The sequence below is a fragment of the Acanthaster planci genome, linkage group LG11 (assembly GCF_054643075.1).
Source record: "Acanthaster planci isolate LZ-2023a linkage group LG11, COTS_SCS, whole genome shotgun sequence".
NCBI lineage: Eukaryota > Metazoa > Echinodermata > Asteroidea > Valvatida > Acanthasteridae > Acanthaster > Acanthaster planci.
In genome coordinates this window covers 704093-728684 of record NC_141787.1, presented here as the reverse complement: position 1 = coordinate 728684, position 24592 = coordinate 704093, and the positions used below count along the sequence as shown (strand labels likewise).

The 24592-nt window shown below is 37.5% G+C and overlaps 1 protein-coding gene across 6 annotated transcripts in view; it reads right to left on the bottom strand.

The window, feature by feature from the left end:
- Nucleotides 1-6681: 6681 nt before the first annotated feature.
- Nucleotides 6682-24592, bottom strand: part of LOC110978381 (cation channel sperm-associated auxiliary subunit beta-like) — a 66823-nt gene continuing 48912 nt past the window's right edge. For 5 of the 6 annotated variants that reach the window (XM_022233330.2, XM_022233332.2, XM_022233331.2 and 2 more), the window contains 16 exons: nucleotides 19786-19946; nucleotides 18592-18746; nucleotides 17353-17495; nucleotides 16955-17008; nucleotides 16491-16699; nucleotides 15955-16091; nucleotides 12274-12356; nucleotides 11902-12060; nucleotides 11239-11369; nucleotides 10667-10864; nucleotides 9969-10079; nucleotides 9575-9685; nucleotides 8992-9130; nucleotides 8356-8459; nucleotides 8073-8147; nucleotides 6682-7849 (listed from right to left, as the gene is read on the bottom strand). In XM_022233330.2, coding sequence (XP_022089022.2) covers nucleotides 7658-7849; nucleotides 8073-8147; nucleotides 8356-8459; nucleotides 8992-9130; nucleotides 9575-9685; nucleotides 9969-10079; nucleotides 10667-10864; nucleotides 11239-11369; nucleotides 11902-12060; nucleotides 12274-12356; nucleotides 15955-16091; nucleotides 16491-16699; nucleotides 16955-17008; nucleotides 17353-17495; nucleotides 18592-18746; nucleotides 19786-19946 — 2162 coding nt within the window. In that variant the 3' untranslated portion in view covers nucleotides 6682-7657. The remainder of the gene's footprint in view (nucleotides 7850-8072; nucleotides 8148-8355; nucleotides 8460-8991; nucleotides 9131-9574; nucleotides 9686-9968; nucleotides 10080-10666; nucleotides 10865-11238; nucleotides 11370-11901; nucleotides 12061-12273; nucleotides 12357-15954; nucleotides 16092-16490; nucleotides 16700-16954; nucleotides 17009-17352; nucleotides 17496-18591; nucleotides 18747-19785; nucleotides 19947-24592) is intronic. The other variant, XM_022233333.2, reaches the window with a different exon arrangement.

Below are 24592 nucleotides of genomic sequence, written 5' to 3'. Positions count from 1 at the left end.
CATCTCACTGATTAAATATGTTATTCTTGTCTCTATTAATTTTCGCAGATAAATAAATGTTTAAGAGTTTGGACAATACAAAAAATTAATCACTTTTGAGTATTTTGGAGAAAATTTGCAATTGGAAACATTTTAATATAATTCGCAAGGTGAACCCCATTACCAGTACATTTCTGATGAAAATCTAAAAATCCCTATTTTTGCTCGTTTCAGTGAAAGTGACAAGACAAACCCCTGACAACTTGAATTTCTGATGAAAATCTGAAAAATGCTCATTTTGGCCGATATTGAAGAAAATGACAAGACTAACCGTTACAAATAGAATTTCTGATAAAAATCTGAAAAATCCTCATTTTTGCTCATTTTGATGAAAATATGGAATAATCCTTTAGAACTTGAATTTCTGACGAAAATTTGAAAAATCTTCATTTTTGCTCATTTTGATGAAAATGCCAAGACTAACCCCTTACAACTTGAATTTCTGATGAAAATCTGAGAAATCATCATTTTTGCTCAATTTGATGAAAATTGCAAGACTAACCCCTTACATATTAAATTTTGGTGAAAATCTGAAAAATCATCAGTTTTGCTCATTTTGGTGAAAATGCCAAGACTAACCCCTTATAACTTGAACTTTTGAGGAAAATGTGAAAAATCCTCATTTTTGCTTAATTTGATGAAAATGGCAAGAGTAACCCCTTACATAATTAATTTTAGTGAAAATCTTAAAAATGCTCATTTTTGCTTAATGTGATGAAAATGGCAAGACTAACCCCTTACATATTAAATTTTGGTGAAAATCTGAAAAATCATCAGTTTTGCTCATTTTGATGTAAATGCCAAGACTAACCCCTTACAGCTTGAGTTTCTTATGAAAATGTGGAAAATTGTCATTTTTGCTCATTTTGATGAAAATGCTAAGACTAACCCCTTATACCTTGAATTTCTGAAGAAAACGTGAAAAATCCTCATTTTTGCTCATTTTAATGAAAATATGGAATAATCCTATAGAACTCTAATGTTTGATGAAAATCTGAAAAATCCTCATTTTTGCTAATTTTAATGAAAATGGCAAGACTAACCCTTCACAACTTGAATTTCTGATGAAAATCTGAGAAATCATTATTTTTGCTCATTTTGATGAAAATGCCAAGACTAACCCCTTACAGCTTGAGTTTCTTATGAAAATGTGGAAAATTGTCATTTTTGCTCATTTTGATGAAAATGCCAAGACTAACCCCTTATACCGTGAATTTCTGAAGAAAATCTGAAAATCCTCATTTTTGCTCATTTTGATGAAAATATGGAATAATCCTTTAGAACTTGAATTTCTGACGAAAATTTGAAAAATCTTCATTTTTGCTCATTTTGATGAAAATGCCAAGACTAACCACTTACAACTTGAATTTCTGATGAAAATCTGAAAAATCCTCTTTTTTGCTCATTTTTATGAAAATGGCAAGACTAACCCCTTACAACTTGAATTTCTGCAGAAAATCTGAAAAAATCATCAGTTTTGCTCAATTTCATGAAAATGGCAAGATGATTGAATTTCTGATGAAAATATGAAAAATTGTCATTTTTGCTGATTTTGATGAAAATGGCAAGATGAACCCCTTACAACTTGAATTTCTGATGAAAATTTGTAAAATCCTCATTTTTGCTCATTTTGATGAAAATGCCAAGACTAACCCCTTACAACTTGAATTTCTGATGAAAATCTGAAAAATCCTCATTTTTGCTCATTTTGATGAAAATGGCAAGACTAACCACTTACATATTCAATTAAAGTGAAAATCTTAAAAATGGTCATTTTTGCTCAATTTGATGAAAATGGCAAAAGTAACCCCTTACATATTTAATTGTAGTGAAAATCTTAAAAATGCTCATTTTTGCTTAATGTGATGAAAATGGCAAGACTAACCCCTTACATATTTAATTGTAGTGAAAATCTGAAAAATCATCAGTTTTGCTCATTTTGATGAAAATGCCAAGACTAACCACTTACAACTTGAATTTCTGATGAAAATCTGAAAAATCCTCTTTTTTGCTCATTTTCATGAAAATGGCAAGACTAACCCCTTACAACTTGAATTTCTGCAGAAAATCTGAAAAATCCTCATTTTTGCTCATTTTAATGAAAATATGGAATAATCCTTTAGAACTTGAATTTCTGATGAAAATCTGAAAAATCATGTTTTGCTGATTTTGATGAAAATGGCAAGACTAACCCCTTACAACTTGAATTTCTGATGAAAATCTGAGAAATCATCATCTTTGCTCATTTTGATGATAATGGCAAGACTAACCCCTTACGACTTGAATTTCCGATGAAAATCTGAAAAATCCTCATTTTTGCTTAATTTGATGAAAATTGCAAGACTAACCCCTTACAACTTGACTTTCTGATGAAAATATGAAAAATCGTCATTTTTTGCTGATTTTGATGAAAATGGCAAGACTAACCCCTTTCAACTTGAAATTCTGATGAAAATCTGAGAAATCATCATTTTTGCTCATTTTGATGAAAACGGCAAGACTAACCCCTTACAACTTGAGTTTCTTGTGAAAATGTGGAAAATCGTCATTTTTGCTCATTTTGATAAAAATGCCAAGACTAACCCCTTATAACTTGAATTTCTGAGGAAAATGTGAAAAATCCTCATTTTTGCTTAATTTGATGAAAATGGCAAGACTAACCCCTTACGTATTAAATTTTGGTTAAAATCTGAAAAATCCTCATTTTTGCTCAATTTGATGAAAATGCCAAGACTAACCCCTTACAACTTGAATTTCTGATGAAAATCTGGAAAAAACCTCATTTTTGCTCATTTTGATGAAAATGCCAAGACTAACCCTTGACAACTGGAATTTTTGATGAAAATGTGGAAAATTGTCATTTTTGCTCATTTTGATGAAAATGCCAAGACTAACCCCTTATACCGTGAATTTCTGAAGAAAATCTGAAAATCCTCATTTTTGTTCATTTTGATGAAAATATGGAATAATCCTTTAGAACTTGAATTTCTGACGAAAATTTGAAAAATCTTCATTTTTGCTCATTTTGATGAAAATGCCAAGACTAACCACTTACAACTTGAATTTCTGATGAAAATCTGAAAAATCCTCTTTTTTGCTCATTTTCATGAAAATGGCAAGACTAACCCCTTACAACTTGAATTTCTGCAGAAAATCTGAAAAATCATCAGTTTTGCTCAATTTCATGAAAATGGCAAGATGATTGAATTTCTGATGAAAATATGAAAAATTGTCATTTTTGCTGATTTTGATGAAAATGGCAAGACTAACCCCTTACAACTTAAATTTCTGATAAAAATCTGAGAAATCATCATTTTTGCTCATTTTGATGAAAATGCCAAGACTAACCCCTTACATATTCAATTAAAGTGAAAATCTTAAAAATGGTCATTTTTGCTCAATTTGATAAAAATGGCAAGAGTAACCCCTTACAACTTGAATTTCTGATGAAAATCTGAAAAATCATCAGTTTTGCTCAATTTCATGAAAATGGCAAGACTAACCCCTTACAACTTGAATTTCTGATGAAAATCTGAGAAATCATCATTTTTGCTCAATTTGATGAAAATTGCAAGACTAACCCCTTACATATTAAATTTTGGTGAAAATCTGAAAAATCATCAGTTTTGCTCATTTTGGTGAAAATGCCAAGACTAACCCCTTATAACTTGAACTTTTGAGGAAAATTTGAAAAATCCTCATTTTTGCTTAATTTGATAAAAAAATGGCAAGAGTAACCCCTTACATAATTAATTTTAGTGAAAATCTTAAAAATGCTCATTTTTGCTTAATGTGATGAAAATGGAAAGACTAACCCCTTACAACTTAAATTTCTGATAAAAATCTGAGAAATCATCATTTTTGCTCATTTTGATGAAAATGCCAAGACTAACCCCTTACATATTCAATTAAAGTGAAAATCTTAAAAATGGTCATTTTTGCTCAATTTGATGAAAATGGCAAGAGTAACCCCTTACAACTTGAATTTCTGATGAAAATCTGAAAAATCATCAGTTTTGCTCAATTTCATGAAAATGGCAAGACTAACCCCTTACAACTTGAATTTCTGATGAAAATCTGAGAAATCATCATTTTTGCTCAATTTGATGAAAATTGCAAGACTAACCCCTTACATATTAAATTTTGGTGAAAATCTGAAAAATCATCAGTTTTGCTCATTTTGGTGAAAATGCCAAGACTAACCCCTTATAACTTGAACTTTTGAGGAAAATGTGAAAAATCCTCATTTTTGCTTAATTTGATGAAAATGGCAAGAGTAACCCCTTACATATTTAATTTTAGTGAAAATCTTAAAAATGCTCATTTTTGCTTAATGTGATGAAAATTGCAAGACTAACCCCTTACAACTTGACTTTCTGATGAAAATCTGAAAAATCATCAGTTTTGCTCATTTTGATGAAAATGCCAAGACTAACCCCTTACAGCTTGAGTTTCTTATGAAAATGTGGAAAATTGTCATTTTTGCTCATTTTGATGAAAATGCCAAGACTAACCCCTTATACCTTGAATTTCTGAAGAAAACGTGAAAAATCCTCATTTTTGCTCATTTTAATGAAAATATGGAATAATCCTATAGAACTCTAATGTTTGATGAAAATCTGAAAAATCCTCATTTTTGCTAATTTTAATGAAAATGGCAAGACTAACCCCTTACAACTTGAATTTCTGATGAAAATCTGAGAAATCATTATTTTTGCTCATTTTGATGAAAATGCCAAGTCTAACCCCTTAGAACTTTTAATTTCTGAGGAAAATCTGAAAAATTGTCATTTTTGCTGATTTGATGAAAATGCCAAGACTAACCCCTTATAACTTTTAATTTCTGATGAAAATCTGAAAAATTTTGATTTTTGCTGATTTTGATGAAAATATGGAATAATCCTATAGAACTTAAACTTCTCAGTGTTAAAAATCTGAAAAATCCTCATTTTTGCTGATTTTGATGAAAATGCCAAGACTAACCCCTTACAACTTGAATTTCTGATGAAAATCTGAAAAATCATTATTTTTGCTCATTTTGATGAAAATGGCAAGACTAACCCCTTACAACTTGAATTTCTGCAGAAAATCTGAGAAATCATCATCTTTGCTCATTTTGATGAAAATGCCAAGACTAACCCCTTACAACTTGAATTTCTGATGAAAATCTGAAAAATCCTCATTTTTGCTCATTTTGATGAAAATGACAAGACTAACCACTTACATATTCAATTAAAGTGAAAATCTTAAAAATGGTCATTTTTGCTCAATTTGATGAAAATGGCAAGAGTAACCCCTTACATATTTAATTTTAGTGAAAATCTGAAAAATGCTCATTGTTGCTTAATTTGATGAAAATGGCAAGACTAACCCCTTACATATTACATTTTGGTGAAAATCTGAAAAATCATCAGTTTTGCTCATTTTGATGAAAATGCCAAGACTAACCACTTACAACTTGAATTTCTGATGAAAATCTGAAAAATCATGTTTTGCTGATTTTGATGAAAATGGCAAGACTAACCCCTTACAACTTGAATTTCTGATGAAAATCTGAGAAATCATCATCTTTGCTCATTTTGATGATAATGGCAAGACTAACCCCTTACGACTTGAATTTCCGATGAAAATCTGAAAAATCCTCATTTTTGCTTAATTTGATGAAAATTGCAAGAGTAACCCCTTACAACTTGAATTTGTGATGAAAATATGAAAAATCGTCATTTTTTGCTGATTTTGATGAAAATGGCAAGACTAACCCCTTACAACTTGAAATTCTGATGAAAATCTGAGAAATCATCATTTTTGCTCATTTTGATGAAAACGGCAAGACTAACCCCTTACAACTTGAGTTTCTTGTGAAAATGTGGAAAATCGTCATTTTTGCTCATTTTGATGAAAATGCCAAGACTAACCCCTTATAACTTGAATTTCTGAGGAAAATGTGAAAAATCCTCATTTTTGCTTAATTTGATGAAAATGGCAAGACTAACCCCTTACGTATTAAATTTTGGTTAAAATCTGAAAAATCCTCATTTTTGCTCAATTTGATGAAAATGCCAAGACTTACCCCTTACAACTTGAATTTCTGATGAAAATCTGGAAAAATCCTCATTTTTGCTCATTTTGATGAAAATGCCAAGACTAACCCTTGACAACTGGAATTTTTGATTAAATTCTGAAAAATGCTCATTTTGGCCTATATTGAAGAAAATGACAAGACTAACCCTTAGAAATAGAATTTCTGATGAAATTCTGAAAACTCCTCATTTTTGCATATTTTGATGAAAATGCCAAGACTAACCCCTTACAATTTAAATTTCTGATGAAAATCTGGGAAATGTTCATTTTGACCGATATTGAGGAAAATGACAAGACTAACCCTTACAACTTGAATTTCTGATGAAATATGAAAAATCCTCATTTTTTGCTCATTTTTATGAAAATGCCCTGACTTACCCCTTACAAATTTATTTTCTGATGAAACTCTGGAAAATCTTTGTTTTGGTTCATTTAACCACTTGGAAATTTGATTTCTGAAGAGAAGCTGAAAAATTCCTGGTTTGCTCATTTTGTTAATATTGCAAAGATTACCCCCAAGACAAGATTAAATAGAATAAGAAGCTTTGATGAAATCTAGAGTATTTTCAGCCATAATGTTTTTATTCTGTTGACAAAAATGTTACTAAAGAAAATATTAAGCTGGAAAGTTGGAACAATGAAACTGTGTCTTTGATGAAAAGAATAGAACAATTTGAAATGTCAGAGACCTTTTGTCAATAAACAGTTTTGAAAGTAGTGTCAAAAAGGGCAATTTGAAAAATAAGTACTTAACACCTGTGAATATATACAAATGTGAAAACATTTTCACAATTGGAATAATCGTTCAAAATAAAAAAATTACACTGGTGTTGGCATCTCATGAAGACAAGTTAACATTGCATGAATTAACAATAATTTCACAGGGATGCACAGCACACCTATAAGAGAACTGCACACAGTGGAATGGTAACTTCTAACTTCAGAACATGTGACATTTATAAAAATTTATAAACAACTTCACTTGGCAAGTAATTTTTTTGTAACATCAAGAAGCAAAGTACTCTACATATTGGTTGCACCAATTCTTTGTGACAAGCAATAATGAATATTATTTGGAACAATTTAATTGCTCAATTGTTGGGGTTACTATGGGAACCCTAAGTAAAATGATAATAATCTCAAATCTACAAGTTCAGCAGAAAAACATGTAAAGATTCAAGAACTTTTTTATGAAGTAAACTTATGCAAAGCCAATAGTCAGCATGGATCTGCAGAAAATTCACAACATTTGGAAAACTGCTAAAAAGATATAACGTTTTGACAGAAAGTGGACAGAGTTCCCTAGAAAAAGAGTATGCAATATGCAAAGAATAATTATTTATTCCAAAAAAACAAAACACATTTTGGGCCTCCTTTTATTTTGACAAGCTTGTAAACAGCTGGCAATAATGCCTGGTCAAGACTGGACGCAGTTCTGGAAGATAATTCTCATGACCTGATTTCTTGGACTTTAAGAATTCTTATTGGACCTCCCTCCACAATCATGTCTGATTGAAACCAGACACCACCATCATCCTCACTGCTTCATTTGTTCTCGTAGTTCCTGAGGGTCCATACACTGCGAGCCAGTTTTTCGGATGCGTGGCTGATGGTGCAAATGAAGATAATAGAGATACACTGAGAACAACACGCCGCCAATCACAATGCTGATGACAGTGATGACAATCATCTGGGTAGGGTTCGGTAGAGGCGCCATGTCAACATACACCTGTAGCAAAGAAAATGGACATAGGTAGGATTCGCACCTAAAACATCTGAAATGCAATACTAGAGCTCTACCCGTAGTGTCTCCTTTTGAGAGAGATGGCGCATACTGCCTGGAAGAAAGTCTTCAGATATTTAAAGGATTAATAAAGAAAGAAGACATTTAGTACAAGAGTCTGATGAATGAAGATTAGGAGGTGATATGCAAGAGGAGAATTCTGTCTTACCTGCACTTCATCTTCCAAATTACAGTAACTGAAACCTGGAATTACTGACGCTCTGAAGTGATAGAGTCCTGAACCCTGCAATACACAAGAATGTATTTGATATGTAAAATCTTATTAATCTTTTAAATACTTGCAATAATTGGTTGATGATGAAAGAAAATTAAAACCTGACCTGTCTACATTGGCATCGCCTTGTACATGTAGTAATATTAATTAATCACAACTCAAACTAACGTCCAAAATAAAGGAAGAAAAAGAGTTTTAATGAGAATGCTTTGCTCACCGTGAGTGTGAGTCTCACTGTGGCCGGGTCAATAAACTCACTCGTGTTGTTCATTACTTCACTAAGCTCCTCCTTCATCTTGTCCAAGCTGGGGGTGGACTCAGCTGCAAGAGACAATCATTACAATCAACAGAGGTGCTTGTATTATGCACTTGCAAACCAGTGCTTGTCCAGATAAATACCTCTCTGCCGGGAAGCTAGGACTTGTGTGAATTACTTGGCTGCAGTCTGAAATGAAGCAAGAAGTCTATTCCTATAATCTATGGCTAAAATTAACTTGTGAGTAATTACAAGTCAGAGCCGGGTAATTCGGACATAGAGTTTGACTTTTCACAAGCCTTGCCCCACCATCATCTCATTCCGTGTTCTGATGAACACTGCCACATCATAAACGTGTTTCACCCCTGATTTTTATAATGTAGTCCTTGTATTTACCGTTACCAACCTCTTGTCCCCAATCACGCCCTGCCCCAACTGAGAAAAACCCATCTTGCCACATTTTGGTCACTCACTGATCTCAGCAAACAAAGCTCTGCCCTGTCTCTGGCTTTATTTACCTTTGACAATGCCGACCTGCCATCCTCCAAGTCACGTCCCACCCCCTTCCAAGCCCCACCCTAATGCACACCTACCTACCTTCAACCATGTAGTCCTGCCTTCCGTTCACTTCCTTCAAGGTGATGACATAAAGTTCCAGCAGCTCGGTTGGTTCCGTCTCCGCTTCTAAGATCTGGAACCTCAGGGATAACTTGCCAGGATGCACTAACCTGTAGGCCTAAAACGCATGATCATCATTGTCCAAAGAGCCCCTAAAGAAAGGTAAAGCACCAATGGCACAGTTTTCTTGATGTCATTGGCACCAGTAGCACTGCCTATTGATCCCTAGACTCCCAACCAGCCCTTAGCACAGCACATCAGTTTTGATAATGTCATCAGGGAATAAATACAAGGTAATGCTAACAAACACAATATAATACAAGCAACACAATGCCATACAATTTAAAACAACGTACTGGCTAATACAAAACACAGTGGAATTCAAAGATAGGTGATGTGATTGCAACAGCAGAAATCTCAATGAGCCAGTAAAGTGCCAGCATCCATGTTGTGGGCTGTGCCTTGTTTCAGTGCTTTGCTAGGCCCCTCATTTACCAGTTAGTTAGTGCTGGTAAAGTCTTAAGTAAAGCAGCTAGAAGTTGAGCAAGTCTTTGACACATACCCGCTGTCTACAGTCCGTGTCTCTCTCTAAGGATGACATCTTCATGGCATCAGTGCAACCACACTCAGAGCGATTGGTTTTACCTAGGCACTGCTTGTAGGTACCGCTGTCCTGAAAGTAGCAATAGAGGAAAGGAAGTGACGAATTGGGCCCCCAAAATGAGAAATATTCAATGACCTGGATTTTTTGAAAATGTTCAGATTATTGGCATCATTTCAGATTCTTCTTTGAGATGTTAACAAACCTAACTGATAATGACCTTTCCAAACCTTTTAAGATTATCCCGTACAGCAATCCAACAATCATCCTCTTTGTGCTTTCAAGTGGCAATCAGGCTCTATCTAATGCTTCAGTGGCAACCTCCTTACCTTGTCTATTATATCTTCTTATTTACCTTTGATATCTGATAGATATCTCTGGGTCTTGGCTGACTAGGATCAGCATTGTAGATATTGTTACTGGTTGGAATGGAAATACCTAGAAGTGATGGGGGTCGATAGTTGACCTGTCAAAAGGCACAAGATGCTCTGATAATTGGAGAACAACCATGGAGAGTCATGTAAATTATGCTGCCTGGTCAAGGTCAAGTGTGTTTACTCGGAAGTGTTACTCAAAACAAACTATGACAGTAATGGAAGTGATGCACATTCTGGGTTCTTTTTCGTACCTTTCTTTAGTCATTTTTGTTCAAAAGAGTAAACGGAAATTGTGACAGGTGAAAAAAAGTGGCGCATGCGACATAGACTACGTCATGCTAAAAAGGCATTTAAAGTTGCCAAGCTTGGAAAACAAAATGCAACTAAATTTCAGTTATTAGATAATTCTGTCAAACATTTGCTATGTCAAAAACACGTCTAAGTCTTCATCTTATCTTCTCACTAGGACTGGGGTTGAACATATTATAAGTCCACACATGGACTAAGTCCATCAATTTTCATTCCTTCTTAAGCCAAGCACAAGTTTTTCAAATGAACTTTGACAAAAGTATTCCTTTGTCATTGTTCACCGTTACTTGTGACTGGTTTTGTGAAAGGCTTTGCGACTGCAGGTCAATTGTAATGGAAGCATCAAGGATAGTCCCATACAACATACCGGAATGTCAATCAATATGGGTTTGCCCTTGGAGTCTGTAGGATTGCCGTATAAGAATTCCTGCTGGGTGAGTTGAGGCTGGTATACATAATGCAGGTGCTTGGTGAAGGGGCAGGCTGCTTGAAAAGTCAGAGTAAATGACGTACGGGGACACAGAAGGGATGCATCTGGGAGGTTAAAGGTCACCGAGGAGGAACCCTGTTATCAAATTAAAGAGTTTGCTTTCAGAATGCCAGCGCAAGAAATGATGGGTTTTTTTCACAAGTTTTGCCACTACAGAGAGTGTCCCCTCAAAAATATGAACTTCAAAAGTTAGAAGGCTTGATGTTTTGAGACCAAAAGAATCCATGAGGGCGAATGCCAATACTGTTGAGAGAATTCAGAGAGAGAACTACCAAATACTTCACTTCGGAAATTGAATGTATCTATCATCAGTCAAATATGAAAAGTGCAAATTGACAAAGTGCAAAATGAATGAACATAAAAATGACAACTGGGCTTAATTTACGCCTTCCTCCAAACTGTTTCCAAGGAAATGGCTTGACTCTGTCCAGTTTCATTATAAGCCGCACCTTCCTGTGCAGCATATTTCGGACGCTCAGCGTCATTGTCTCTGATCCATATTTGTCTTGGGCGTAACTGGACCGCACGTTGATCAACTTCGCATTAGCTACTTGGTAATACATCAATGGCCTGTCCTTGGCTGTGAGAAATAAAAATAACATGGAAGGAAAAAATAGATAAGTGTCAAGGAAAAATGAGAAATAACTTATCTACTGTGACAGTGACTTACGGTTTCATTGCAACACTATTAACTGACTTCCCAAAGATTTGTCAACAGGATACTTGCGTCCAGCAAAACATCAAGGCAATACTACCTTATATATAAGTTGGAGAAGTAAAACCTTTCGAATAAAGAAAATTGATTTCCATCCTCCTCAGTTACAGATTCATCTGAGGAGATGCCAGTATTGTTGTTGACCTTACACTCAAGACAACTTGTGCACATTCTCAAAGTTAGCATGTATGATCATTTTGTCAAGTCAAACACTATTAAATATTAGTCCAAGAGGTAATTGCTGTATACATACATGTACAACTCAAGTGAAAGATGCAGACCCATCCATTTCACATACATGTACATGTACCTTTCGTATAGTGTTTGAACAAATTAATACAAACTAAACATCCCTTACCATGGAAACCTTTTCTCAGGTTTTATCTCCCTAACCTACCTTTTTTGCCTCTCAGGCTTGCCGTCAGGGAGAACTTGAAGCTTGTGCTTAGATCAAGCTGCCTGACTGCATACTTGCTGCCGTTAGTGTCAGGGGTCAGGTGGTGTTGACATGAGGCCTCAGTTAAAGTCAGGTGGGGGAACATACCCCCTCTACCATCTAGGGTAAAAGTAAAAAAATAAAGCACTTAATCCCCACAGATTTGCAAGTTTTATGCAACGGACATGCTTTTCTTTCCCAAGGTTGTGCTTCTTTATACCAGCTTTATTTTAAATTTACATTTTAAGGAACTAAACTACATTATGTTGCAAACTGTAATAGCAACAATGCCTTAAAAATTCTGAGCCCTTGAGGTGCAAGACAGGGCAGTACCTGGGAATGTTTGGTAGAGTCCCCACTCTCTAGGGCTGAACTGTCCACTGACCGAGTCTGAGATATCAACTAGCTGACAGCAACTGAAGGAAATGAAACAGGAAAGATATGAAAGCAAACATCACGTCTTGCCCAACACAAGACATGGGAAAGGAAAAGCTCAGAGTGCAGCCTGACCTGAAGTGACTATGTTTAATCCCTGCCGATTCCGAGAGGGATATTGGCGGTTAGCAGGCTGGAAATGAATGGATGGCTGGTGGGAGGAAGCCTTGCCAAACACTCGTTATTTGGGGGCTTAGCAATCCGACTGGATGGTGGAAGCGTATGACTTGCAGTGTGAGAGGATTATCACTGTCATCAAGTTGTTCTCTGTTTCCCTGACACGAACACGCGGTTCCTGGGGCTAGAGGAAGTGGCTTAATGATACCGACACTACGTCAAGTTTCTGGTACTTGGGGAGTTTTCACACCCCTTACCGGGATTACATGGTGTCAATCTCGAGTGTGAAAACAGGGTAATTATATGTTTATGCATCCAAACTGACAACATTATCAGTCGATCTTCCTTTCTTGTGTGAGCTGTCCATCTGATTCACATGTTGACAGTAATGCAGAGATCCGAATGCCGCACGTTCTTAAAATGGACAAAACATAAAGCTAGTCATGATTACTGAATTGCTTACTGATCAGAAATGGCTGTCAGGGATGGGGGTGTGGCATAATAAACTGGAGATAGTATGTCAAAAGTCTGAGGAAGAGCAGCACCCCCAGCAAGACAAACTCACATATAATTTCATATGACAACTACCCAACGATACCACATATCATGTAACAAGCAGATCCAACAGAAATCATTTCAGCCAGCGGCACCAGACTCAATAACCAAAACGAAATACCTGGGCATGCATGAGAATGATTTTCAAGTAGGCTCAAATTTCATCCAGGGTTTTTAAGAATGGACCACTGAATCCAATATGTAATTTCCTCTGACAGAACTGATACTCAATATCCCTGTCCTACTTCAACATCTTGCATACTACTGAACCAATTTCCCTTTTCAATATGTTATCCACACAAACAAACTTGTAAACCAGGAGCTGAGAATATGATAACATTTGTGCAAAATTTCCGCACTGGAAAGTATTACTTGCACAGGGTTGGTACAAAACAGGATCCACTTAAATGGTGCAAATTTGTCTTGGATTTCCATACTGGAAATTGCTTTGGGCTTAAACATGGGTCAGATATCCTAATCAATGAGAATAATTGAGTTTTGTGTCGGGGATGTTAATTTTAGACAGGTTTTGCCCTTACATTGACTTAAAGAATCCAATGTATTCTCAGTGTGAAGGATGAAAACATTTGTCTGATGAAAGAAGACTTGTGCAGCTAGTCAGGAGGAAGTTATGGGCTTGAATTCCACTCGAGCAAGAAAAGGATTTTTTTGCAACTCTCAGACTATGCTGAGAATGCAGTGAATATATAAATCATTGTAAGGGCAAGACCTAGTATAAAACATCCTTATTAACCTCTCTGGTAAAGTGTAATCATGTTAAGTTGTAAAAAGTACACATCTTATTGTTTTTTCAAGTGAAAAAAGAAAAACAAGACTGACCTGTAGCAAGGTAAAAGGTTGAGAATTTTTGACTAAAATTGGGTGGTCGGTATGCAGCAACAGTAACCCAGAATTGCATAAGTAACTTACTTTTTCTCGTAGGAATTGACCAAGCACCAACAAGGGCTGTGTCACTCTTGACTTGCTGTGAGGACCCGAGGGAATAGTCAATTATAAGACCAGGGTCACACACTGCGGTCATTATCAACCTGACCGTGTAATCTCTTAAGATTGGGAAGGATAATATCGGTCAGTTTAAGGTGTTCAATGATGTGGATCTAGTTTTCCAGCTTGAACAAGACAAACTGGAGACGGGTATTAATGCGATGGGCACCTGAATGGTCGCGAGGGACAAAAAATGCCACATTGGGGATTTTCTCTTTCCTTGCACCAGAAGATAACCTTCAACTTGGTGATCATTGACAGTGTACTAATACCTAAAGATTATCCTGTTGACATCGGCCTGTCATTACCAACTGATGTCTTATACTCTTGGCAAATGCAGAAATAAAACTGCATTCATAGATACATGTACCTTAGACAGTTTCCCTATTCAACAACGTGCAACATGACTGTGTATGAACATTTGATAATGCCCGCTGCGATTTGACAATGCCTGTGGCGTAAAAACACGCTGGCACAAGGGGATACGAGACAGTTTACTCAATTCTTTTTGGTCAAGAGAATGCGTGTGCTGCGGCATGCAGAACTCACCACGAGCGCCCAAAGTCCAAATAAGGAGATTCTTCTACCAGTAGTTGCATAAGGAATGTAATATGAAATGGAAAAGGTTGTTCTGGTAAATGGAAGTAAAACTGTTAAACAATATCCAAGGAAAATTATAGTATGGTGACTTCTTTTGATTCTGTGACTAAAACAGTATTTATGAATGGAAATAAATATGTGCTTGGTTGGTCTTAAATTTTCTTAAGCTTGTCTTAAACGCATGTATAAAATTTCGTTAATATAAAACCAAATTGAAGTTTAAGAACTTTTTCAGTTCTGAAAATATTTCTGTCAGATGCCTTGACATTTTCCACTGCCCAGATTTCAAAGATTAAAACTAAATAAAACAAAAAACAATTCAATATTGTAACAAATAGGTTGTAACGTCATTGTATTGGTGCATATATTACCAACATGTACGCGGGGTGAGGCCTCCCAAGTTCCTTTCAGTCTTCAGGTATTGTGTACTGGGGTAAGGCACAGACTTCTTTTGTCATAGTTTCTCACCTAGTTTCCATTGATAATCAGTCAGGCAGATCGCGATGACTGTATAAAACCCAGTAGCACTAGCTTGAGGTGTGGTCGTTTTGCCAAAGCCAACTGGCAGCGTGGGTCGGAGGAACTCATCGGCTTGGGGGATCTTTAGTTTTCTACGTTTGTGCAGATAAGTCTCTGTGAATTTATTTACTCCCCCCCCAATTTCATTTGGCCTTGTTTCCTTTTTTGGTTGTGTGCACATTTGTGCCTATTGCCTCCAGCCCCTAGCACCACTTCATCAAATTTGTGCCTGCTTGTTTTTATGTTTAACGCTAACCAAGTGCAGTTATATCAGGCCACGCCCCTTCAGTCGTTTAAACACTACACAACCTTTTCCTACAATACTTTCCTCCTCCTTTATAATTTTTAAGTATTTGTCTATAAAATATACAATGTCTGGAGGGCCCCCTGGAAATCCTGTGGTGCTGTGTGCTTTTCTTTGTGTCTTAAATTTGCCTTAATTTTCGTTTACTGCTTTTTTTTGGTCAGTCGCTGCCCATTTGGGCGGCGCCCCACGCTAGGTCATTGGTTACCGCTCGGTCCGTTACAATATTTCCAATCCTAATTCTGCTTTAACAGCCAGAAAATACTTCTGAGATGATTGTGAATCAAAAAAGTACCTCTGACGGAAATAAAATTACATGAATAATCTAAACAAAATCACAAACTAATCTTTCCAGGGTTTCTACAACTGTAATAAGCACCCATGATCAAATGGCCAATTGACCTGACACCACAACCAGCATTATCATACCACTTGACATGTCTTAGACACTTCATCTTATGATCTTAATTATGTCTCACCTCTCATCGATAATCTGCCCAATTTTGGCGTGTCCGCCTGTAACCTCAAGCGTCATATTTGTATGAAGTTGGGTAAAGGCGAATCTTCCTTCCTCTTCAAGGCACGCGATGCTGCTACTTGTGTTGACGGAAAGCGTCTGCCAAAATGAGTGACATTGACAACTTCAGTTCTGATTTTTTTGTTTTCCTTCAGTTACGTTCTCTTCAGTTAAACAGGGAGACAATGCAGAAACAAGTACCGTAACAATCACAACATGAACCTTTCAGAAAAGTCAGTGTTCTGATGAAGAATCTGTCATCTGAAAAAGCAGTCTTCACACAGAACCAAGCTTGAAGAGCATCTCAAGTCAATTCAAATTTTAAAAAATCCCTGTCATGAATGACCATTGTTGAGAAACTGAATTAAGGAGTCTTTCATTGTGAGCCGTACATTCAAGGTCTTCAAACAAATTTAGTTCCAGAGACAAAACCTAAGTAGGGACAAGGCTGTATTTTAACAAATAGCTTTCACACCACATGACCCAACATCCACTAACCTGATTGATAACCTCAGCCTGGTTTGGGTAGGCTCTCAAGTCAAACAACCTCCATCTCTTGGCGGGGTAAGTATCCTTGAGCATTTGGACTATCAAGGGCAAGCCCTGGATGTGTGTCCGATTATGACAGGCTAGGATCAGGATGCTAGAAGCACCAGGCATCTCAAATGTCTTACCAACATCACCGCAATGCCACCCAGGTACACCTGCTGAGAAAAATGGGCTACAATAAGAAATGGTCTCTAAGTTTAGGACTTACAAACCCTTTCTAATAACTGCAACAAAAACAAGAAAAGAAGCAGAAAATTAAGGTCTAACGCCAAGATATAGTGTACATGTAGATAAAAAGAACTCTGTCATACTGACCGGTGCCTAGCGATGAGTTTTAAAATTTGACAATTTACAGAAAATTGTAACAAAGAGAAATATGCCGCACTTGTTTACTTCCACAAAGTATGACTTACTTCTCTTCACTTTGAGATACATCAGGACTGTCTTTCCATCATAGGGTTGGATAACTGTATATTTAGGGACACAGAAATAATAATTATGTACCCTGTAACAAGACAGACTTTGGGCACTGAGGAATTAAAAAATATTCTCACCCACAAAGGACAAAGAAATAAATTAAGCGAGAGAGAATTGTTGTGTGAACATATTCTCTTTTCATTCTTTGAATGATGAATGACTTAGTGAATGCCTGGTCTAAAGGTACTGACAAACTTCTTTAAACTTAAACTTTCAGACATACCTATGCTAGTAATAATTTTCAAGACGAGGAAAGAGTGCATGAAGTTGTACATGTAGGATAAAAGGCATCTTGGCAGTCTGACAGACAAAACTCTTATTATCCAGCACTTACTGACATCATGTTTGAGTGCTGGTCTTGTCATCCATGTCTCCGCATCAAACTGTTTGTAGACGTGAGCTCTGCCAACGACCACAGAGTAGTTGTGAATCTGAAACTCGGGCAGTGAGTCTGTGATGATGGCCCTCCCAATATCCCTGGAATTCAAAAGAGAGAGAGAAAAGAAAGAGTTGGACAGTCGGACTGGGTAAGAAAAAACTGCATTTATACATTCTGAATATTCACCATGGATTCATCAAAGTTGGACTGAAGTCATTATGTCAACACTATCATAGCAATTCACCCAAACATTCTCAAATAGGAGGAAATCCTTATCTTTGTTTAATGTTTAATGCCCTAGGTTCACTCCAAATACCACAGCTAAATTGAAATCCTATAATTCAATAATGGCCAAGCTGCAACTAATTCTGACGAACACACGACCACATCAACAACGATTACAAACTTTGCTCTTGACAAAGGAAAGGTCAGGACTAACCACTCTCCCAAAATGGGATATTTTTAGTTATGACATCACCTTCTTTTTTGAGATTCAAGATGACATCATCACCTTTGAATCCCTGAGGTCGTTCTAGTGAGAATGAATGCCACAGCTGGCACACAGTTCCCTGTCAGCAATAATTTAACGTTGGCATGAAATTTTATTTGCTGTGGAAATGATTCAATTGCCCTAATTCTTTATGTCCTAGTTTTGGGTTTAAGGTGCTTGATAATGTTCCTTTTATCTTCCCTGATGCATTAGATAAAAATGATAAACCATACATTCCCATGCTCAGAGTCTAATTATAAACAACCTCAGTAGGTCTTGTGAGTCACGATGACTTCACATCGACGGGTTTAGGGACACAATGCTGATACAAGGTTTGTCCTGAACAAAATGCAAAATTAAAGGGTTTCCAATTCTTCTCTTGACTAAATTCTATCAAATAGGTACAAAGAGCCAAATTTAGAAATGGCCAAGGCTGCATCCCAATCTGTTGCCTAGATGCTTAGAGGTAATTCTAGCTCTTTGATCAACTGAAAATATGCAGAGACACCCTGACAATAGACGTAGCTCTTGAAGCCCACTTCAGACATGACATAAGGCTTTGGACGGTACCCCAGTCCTCCACTCCCACTCCAAAGCCAAGCACAACTAACCCACCCACACCCCAAATTATTACCTCCCAATTTTCACTCCCCCCCTCCAAGACAAATTCCCTTTAAGAAGCTTTTTTTCACTTGCCGGTGTACCTTTGATTCAACTGCTTGCCCGCCGTCATTGGGCTCAACATCCTTGGTACGTGGGAGCGGTTATCAGCCTCGGCCGAGATGACTTCATAAAGGATCGCCTTGGCTTCCGTAACAAACTGGACAGCGAGGGCGCTTTGTGGCACAATCTCCGACAGCTACCGGTAACAGGAAAGCCAATTAGGAAACCTGTAATTAAAGCTCCAAGCAGGGTAGGCCATGAGGGAAAAATAAATCATGTGGCCTGACTTGTCCAAGGAATCACAAATTTGCATGGTTCCAGAGTATGGAGAAAGACTTAAGCTTGTTACATGATTTTGTGAGCTTAAATCTTGAATGAAATAAGTTGATCATGTAAATCCATATGAAAAAACTTGTAGATGACTAGAGAATGCTCATGAAATGTTGATTTTTGTATCTAGCTTTGGCTACAGCTTCCTGCTTTCAGGGGTGTGAGTGGCCACTTGAAATTAACAAGACTGTAAACGCCAGGATTCACAAAAATTTGCTGGTATGAAGCGGCACTGGAAACAATAAGGAGAAAACTCATCATTGAGGGGAATAAAACAAAAGGGGCTCATATTTTGACAGGAAAATGAAAATTAAAATGAGATAAGTAGAAGAATAAAAACAGGATATGACAGAGACAGATCAGAGGTAAGTATAACTTAGGAGATAGTTAATAGTATGACGCATATGAGAACAAAAGCTTTCATTGAGACATCACATTGTACCAGAAAGGGTAAAGACTACACTTAACAAAGTCAGTTGCAAGGCAAAAGAATAAATTTTTGAGAGGTAGAAATGCGGGGGGGGGTATGCAAAGAATTCAACCGTTTTCAGTTGTGTGGTCGAGACAGTCACAAGACACAAGACCCGTTATCCAAGAAAAAAGGAAATGCTCTTGGTGCAACTCATCTGAAATACCTGTGACTCCAACTGAAGGTCTTGCAATGGTCTTGTGGCTTCTTGTGATGGTCTTAAAAGATCTTAACTACAATGCTGATAGCAACATTGTCAACCTGTCATAGGGAAAATTTAGTTGTCTAAAAAGAAGGGCCAAACTCTTGCATCAGAATTCAAAATAAGCCTGCCAAGTGGCACAACTCTTTCTTAGCAAATGACCACTAATGGACAACACAGAACCAGGCAAAGCAGGCATCAACCCACCATACCTTGGCTGGACTAACGACTGACCTGCACGGCTCTTGATATCTTTATCTCCTGCACCCACCACTGCTGGCTTAACTTGGTAATCCCCATGACAATTATGGAGCCAGTCTGAGTGATGTGAACAGCCAGGGACTGCAAGGTTGGTGGAGATGGGGATATAACCAGCTCAATCAACCTCTTCACACCTGTATTTGGACACAGATGATTTCATTAACAAAATATAGTGCATTTTTACACTGGTAAGTATGGTGGCCTTGAAAGAACCCCCTGATTATCGTCCTGCTGCATCAGGAGACAGGTGAGATCAGTTCACCTGTTGGCAACCCTGACAAATGCTATTATTCCAGCCTGGCATTTTCTTATTCCTACCAAGAGAGGGCACTTGTCTCCCATGTCTCCCATTGCAGGCTATCAGTAGCCATAGCTGTCTGACAGCCTAGCTGGCTGCAGGCTATCACACAGCAAGCCTTGCCAGATTTGCTTCCCAGAGATGATATCCAGTTTGACTAGTACCATAACTATGGGGTTTTTCGCTTGTTTGTTTTCAGTGCGTGGGACGTCCCATGAGGAAGCGTGGGTGAATTGGAGAGATGGGACCCCTCACTGGGTGAATAACTCTGCAGCTATTCCTGGGCGAGTCTTGTCTTCATTTGGAGACAAAACAGCTTAAAGATGCAATGGCTGTAAACATTTGTGGAACAAATTAAAAGGCAATATTTATAAAATGCAGAAAGAAGAGCTATGAGCAATAACTTACTTTAAATTATCAAAATCTGTACAAATAAAACAGAAAAATACAAACTGTTCTTTAAGTTCAAAGAGACGAAGCAGATCATTTCAAAATAAATGAAAGAATCACACCAAAAATTACATGCATCACCCAACTAATTTTCAGATTGCCTCAGTAAAAGTTCCAGATTTTGTATACCTAAAGCCTCATCTTTATTGACAGAAAACATAAATAGTTTTCTTCTGCAAAGCCAACCTTCCTGTCAGCATAACGTATCTGTACCTACACAGTCAGAAGTCACACTGATCTTGTGTCTAGTGAAGATGACAACAAAATGTTTTTGCATAAGATTTACAAAGAAATTAATCACAATTAGAACAATGTGAAAGAATAAAATGATGGGTGAACTGTCGTAGGAACGGGAAAGTTCACATGCAAGGACGGATCGAGTATGCCATACTCAGGGATCTCCCTGTGAAAATGAGAAATGGAAAATGGAGATATGTAAATGAAGATATTATTCCCCAGACTTGCAGAGCCATCCCTTTACTGAAGATTGTTGAAGATTGAAGGCAATGAAAGATTTTTCTACTACCATGTTGGATTATGCATCACTAAGACTATGAATTTGACTATTGAAGATGACCTCACATCAGAATGTCAATTCATAATGTTGACACAATATTGCCTCTTTAAAGACTCCATTCAGCCAGCCGTGTTCCCGGCTCCCTACCTCGTGGTATGCACACAACACCCATTACCAAATCAAAAACATCCACCCTCCCCTCCAACCAAAACGTCACCCACCAAATCGGTCACAGAATATTTCCCCTGGGAGTTCTGTATTTTTGGAGGTGGAGTTTGCTGTTTGTCCACCCCCTGGGGTCCCCCCTGGGCAGAGGTGGGCCTTTGGGAGACCACTTCACGATGGGGACCAATTCCTCACATGCCTCCACACACAGTAGCAACAACTGCCAGACACTGTTGACAAATTAAATCCCATTTTGACAAATGGTAAACACATTTTTGCAATGTTTCATGTCCCTTTAGTTTTACTTCCTTCTCTTTGACAGTGGCAAAAATAACAATTCAAAATATGTGTTTACTAGTGTGCGCAGAGTGGGATTTAATCTGTTTGTTGCAGGAGTTATGCAGTAAATGTGAAAGCAATTATTCCTCACAGGGAACTATTTTTGAAAGCAACATTTTCCAAAAATTAAATTTACTAGAATTGCTGCTTATATTTGAGGAGGAAGGTGAATTGAAGTTAACTTCACAACTGTGCATTCCTACATCTGTCCCTATCTTAAAGTTTAAACATGTCTACTCTTACAATCTTACTGAATAAATGTTTAGCACATGAAACAAACAGAGATTTCCCCCTTTCTGTTTCCTTGATGTTACTGTGAATCATTACCGCTACCAAAGCCTGAATTTCACTTTGGTATATAATTATAGTTCCATGGTGAAGAAGATGCAATGCACAGACAAGCTTTAGACACAAATTCAGAAAAACTCTCCATGGGCTGATCCAGAACCAAGGTTTTGTGGGAGAGAGGGAACTTGTCAAACTTTGGTTTTTTTTTGGGGGGGGGTTGCGGTAAATTATTGCATGTACGGCCTTTAAAAGGTGGTGACACTACATGTTGGGTTTTCTACACAAGTTTGGAGGAGAAATGAAAGACACATAAAAATTGCCTTTGTCTCTTAATGAAAAAATTGCCTCTTTTTGGGGGGTGGGGTCAGTGTGGGATGAGGAACCAAGGCCCTCGTTGATCCCCTTGAATCCACCCTTGAACCTCATCCAACTCTAGTTATTTGTGATAGATTCAATGACTGATACCTGTACATGTATGTACAATTAAACCTGCAGTGTACATGTACATGTACATGCATGCACACATCAACTATTACACTGATGATCAAATTATAAAACTAGTGACCTGATCTTTGCATAGTCCTTCATTCCTTCCATTCAGTTTGGTCACTGTTGATGCATTGAAGCCACCTTCCTCCTTTTCTTTCTTAAGCCCCACCCCAAATCTTCACCCCTGAGGCATGATACCTTGTTTGTTTACACTGAGATGGTATTTGACAAGCAGGTGTCATTCAGACAAGTGTCAGTTGTAAGCAATTTGTTTTCATGACAGTATGCCTCCTGGTTGCTGGCCCTAGGCAAAAAACAACAGGTAGCTGGCTGAACTGAACTTGAACTTTTGTCAATGACAGGACCATCTGGTTGGACACACCAGATGGACCACGAAATATGCAATTATGGGCTCTGTGGCATGACTTGGACATTGATAGAGGGTGTGTGGTCGGCCAATTGATTGAATGATTGGTTGACTGAATGGATATGATTAATTGAATAATTACATGTTATGTGACTGACTGTCAGAGTGATTGCTTAGTTGTTTTTTTTCTGTGAATTATTGCTGGGACCGGTTGTTGGTTAGTAAATGCAGTGGTCATGTGATGGGTTGATTGATTAATTACAAAACTGAAAACTCCAACCACCAGTATTCTAATTCTAACCAAACTTAATTTCAAAGTTTAACATCACTGCTGATATGTGCCTAGTGTTTGTTCATGCACAGAGCTAGCCCTACTGGTCGAGTGATACTTTCTTATCATTTTCCCTGATGTTACAATTTCACAAAACCAAAATCATGACAGCTCAGGCAAGTTCCAAACAATCTTGTACATCAGCGCAACTAACAAGCCTTGTTTTCAACCCACATATACATGGGGGGTTTTCTACATTGTAGATCTCTCGATAATACCACATGGCAAGTGACTACTCGGCAGTAACCCCCCCCTACTACTGCAGGTGTTGCCTGTGGCAATGACCTTGTTGTGCCAGCAGTGCACAAATATTTGGGCTAACCGGAACCAGCCTAAATCCCACTCACAGCTGTGCCTTCAAAGAATTTCTTCAATAATTCATTATCTTATGCCTTCGCTATGGGTAAACCAAAGCAAGTCAATTTATGAATCACGCTTTCCAAGAAAAAGAAGTACAGCAACTAGCATCATTAGTCAACAGGTGTATGTGTTTGCAGAGAGACAGGTGAATGAATTCCATCAGTGTGAGTTTATTCAAAGAAACATCCATGTTACCCTCAAACTCAATTATGCCAACAATACAAGCATGAACAGATCTGGCTCAATCCCACTTTCCTGAACATTCCATTATTCAGCAGTTGGAAGTGCTGAAATAAGTTTACTCATTTCTGTAACGACGTTGATATGACTAGGAATTATCTCGAGTGGTGATAAGAGAGGAGGGGTCTCTGAAATTCAACACAGGCGATCAAGGTAAATGTAAATGTACATGTGTATAACCTGCAGTTCACATCCAGAAATTAAGATGCAGTCTCAGACCAATCTGCATCAATCAATTAAGTTTGAAGTCTAGAAGATCTCTCCACCTTTCAGCTTCTAGTTCTGGATTCACCTTTACTTACAATATCTAATCACATTTCAATGTTGATGATGCTGAGTCATTCCCATGGACATATTACTTGCAATCTGCCATGAAACCGATCCAAACTCTGTGAAGTGCTTCCAAAGACATTAACAAGAATTTTGTTTTATTTTATAGCTCAATGCCACATAGTACACTCTGACCTACTTTCCCCAACTCTTCTGACCAGCTGGCTTATTGCTAAGCATCCAGGTCTATATTTCTGGGGGTTTCAAGGCTTACGGCTAGACACATTAATTAAAAACAGGAATAGCGCAGAAGGAAAAGGGCGGATAATTTGGTGTGAATGGTCACTTTGAGGGAAACAAAAACAGGACTAAGAAAATTAACACTCCACAGACCAAGGTTTCCCAAGCAAGCGGCAACAAGGAATGTATTCTACTTCTGAGAAACATTGAGTGAATGTTCAGCATTGAAAAAAGCCTTTTGATTGAGCACATCAACAAGGACCAGCAGCATCAAAGCATGTACAACACAAAAGCCCCTTCCATTCAATGCCTACCTCCTCAAACTATGAGGGTTTTCCAGATCTCAGCTTTGGATCCCTAAAACCCTAACTCCCTTGGGTGTATGTAAAATCATATTGAAATTGGAGGATTGAGGAGCGTTAGGGT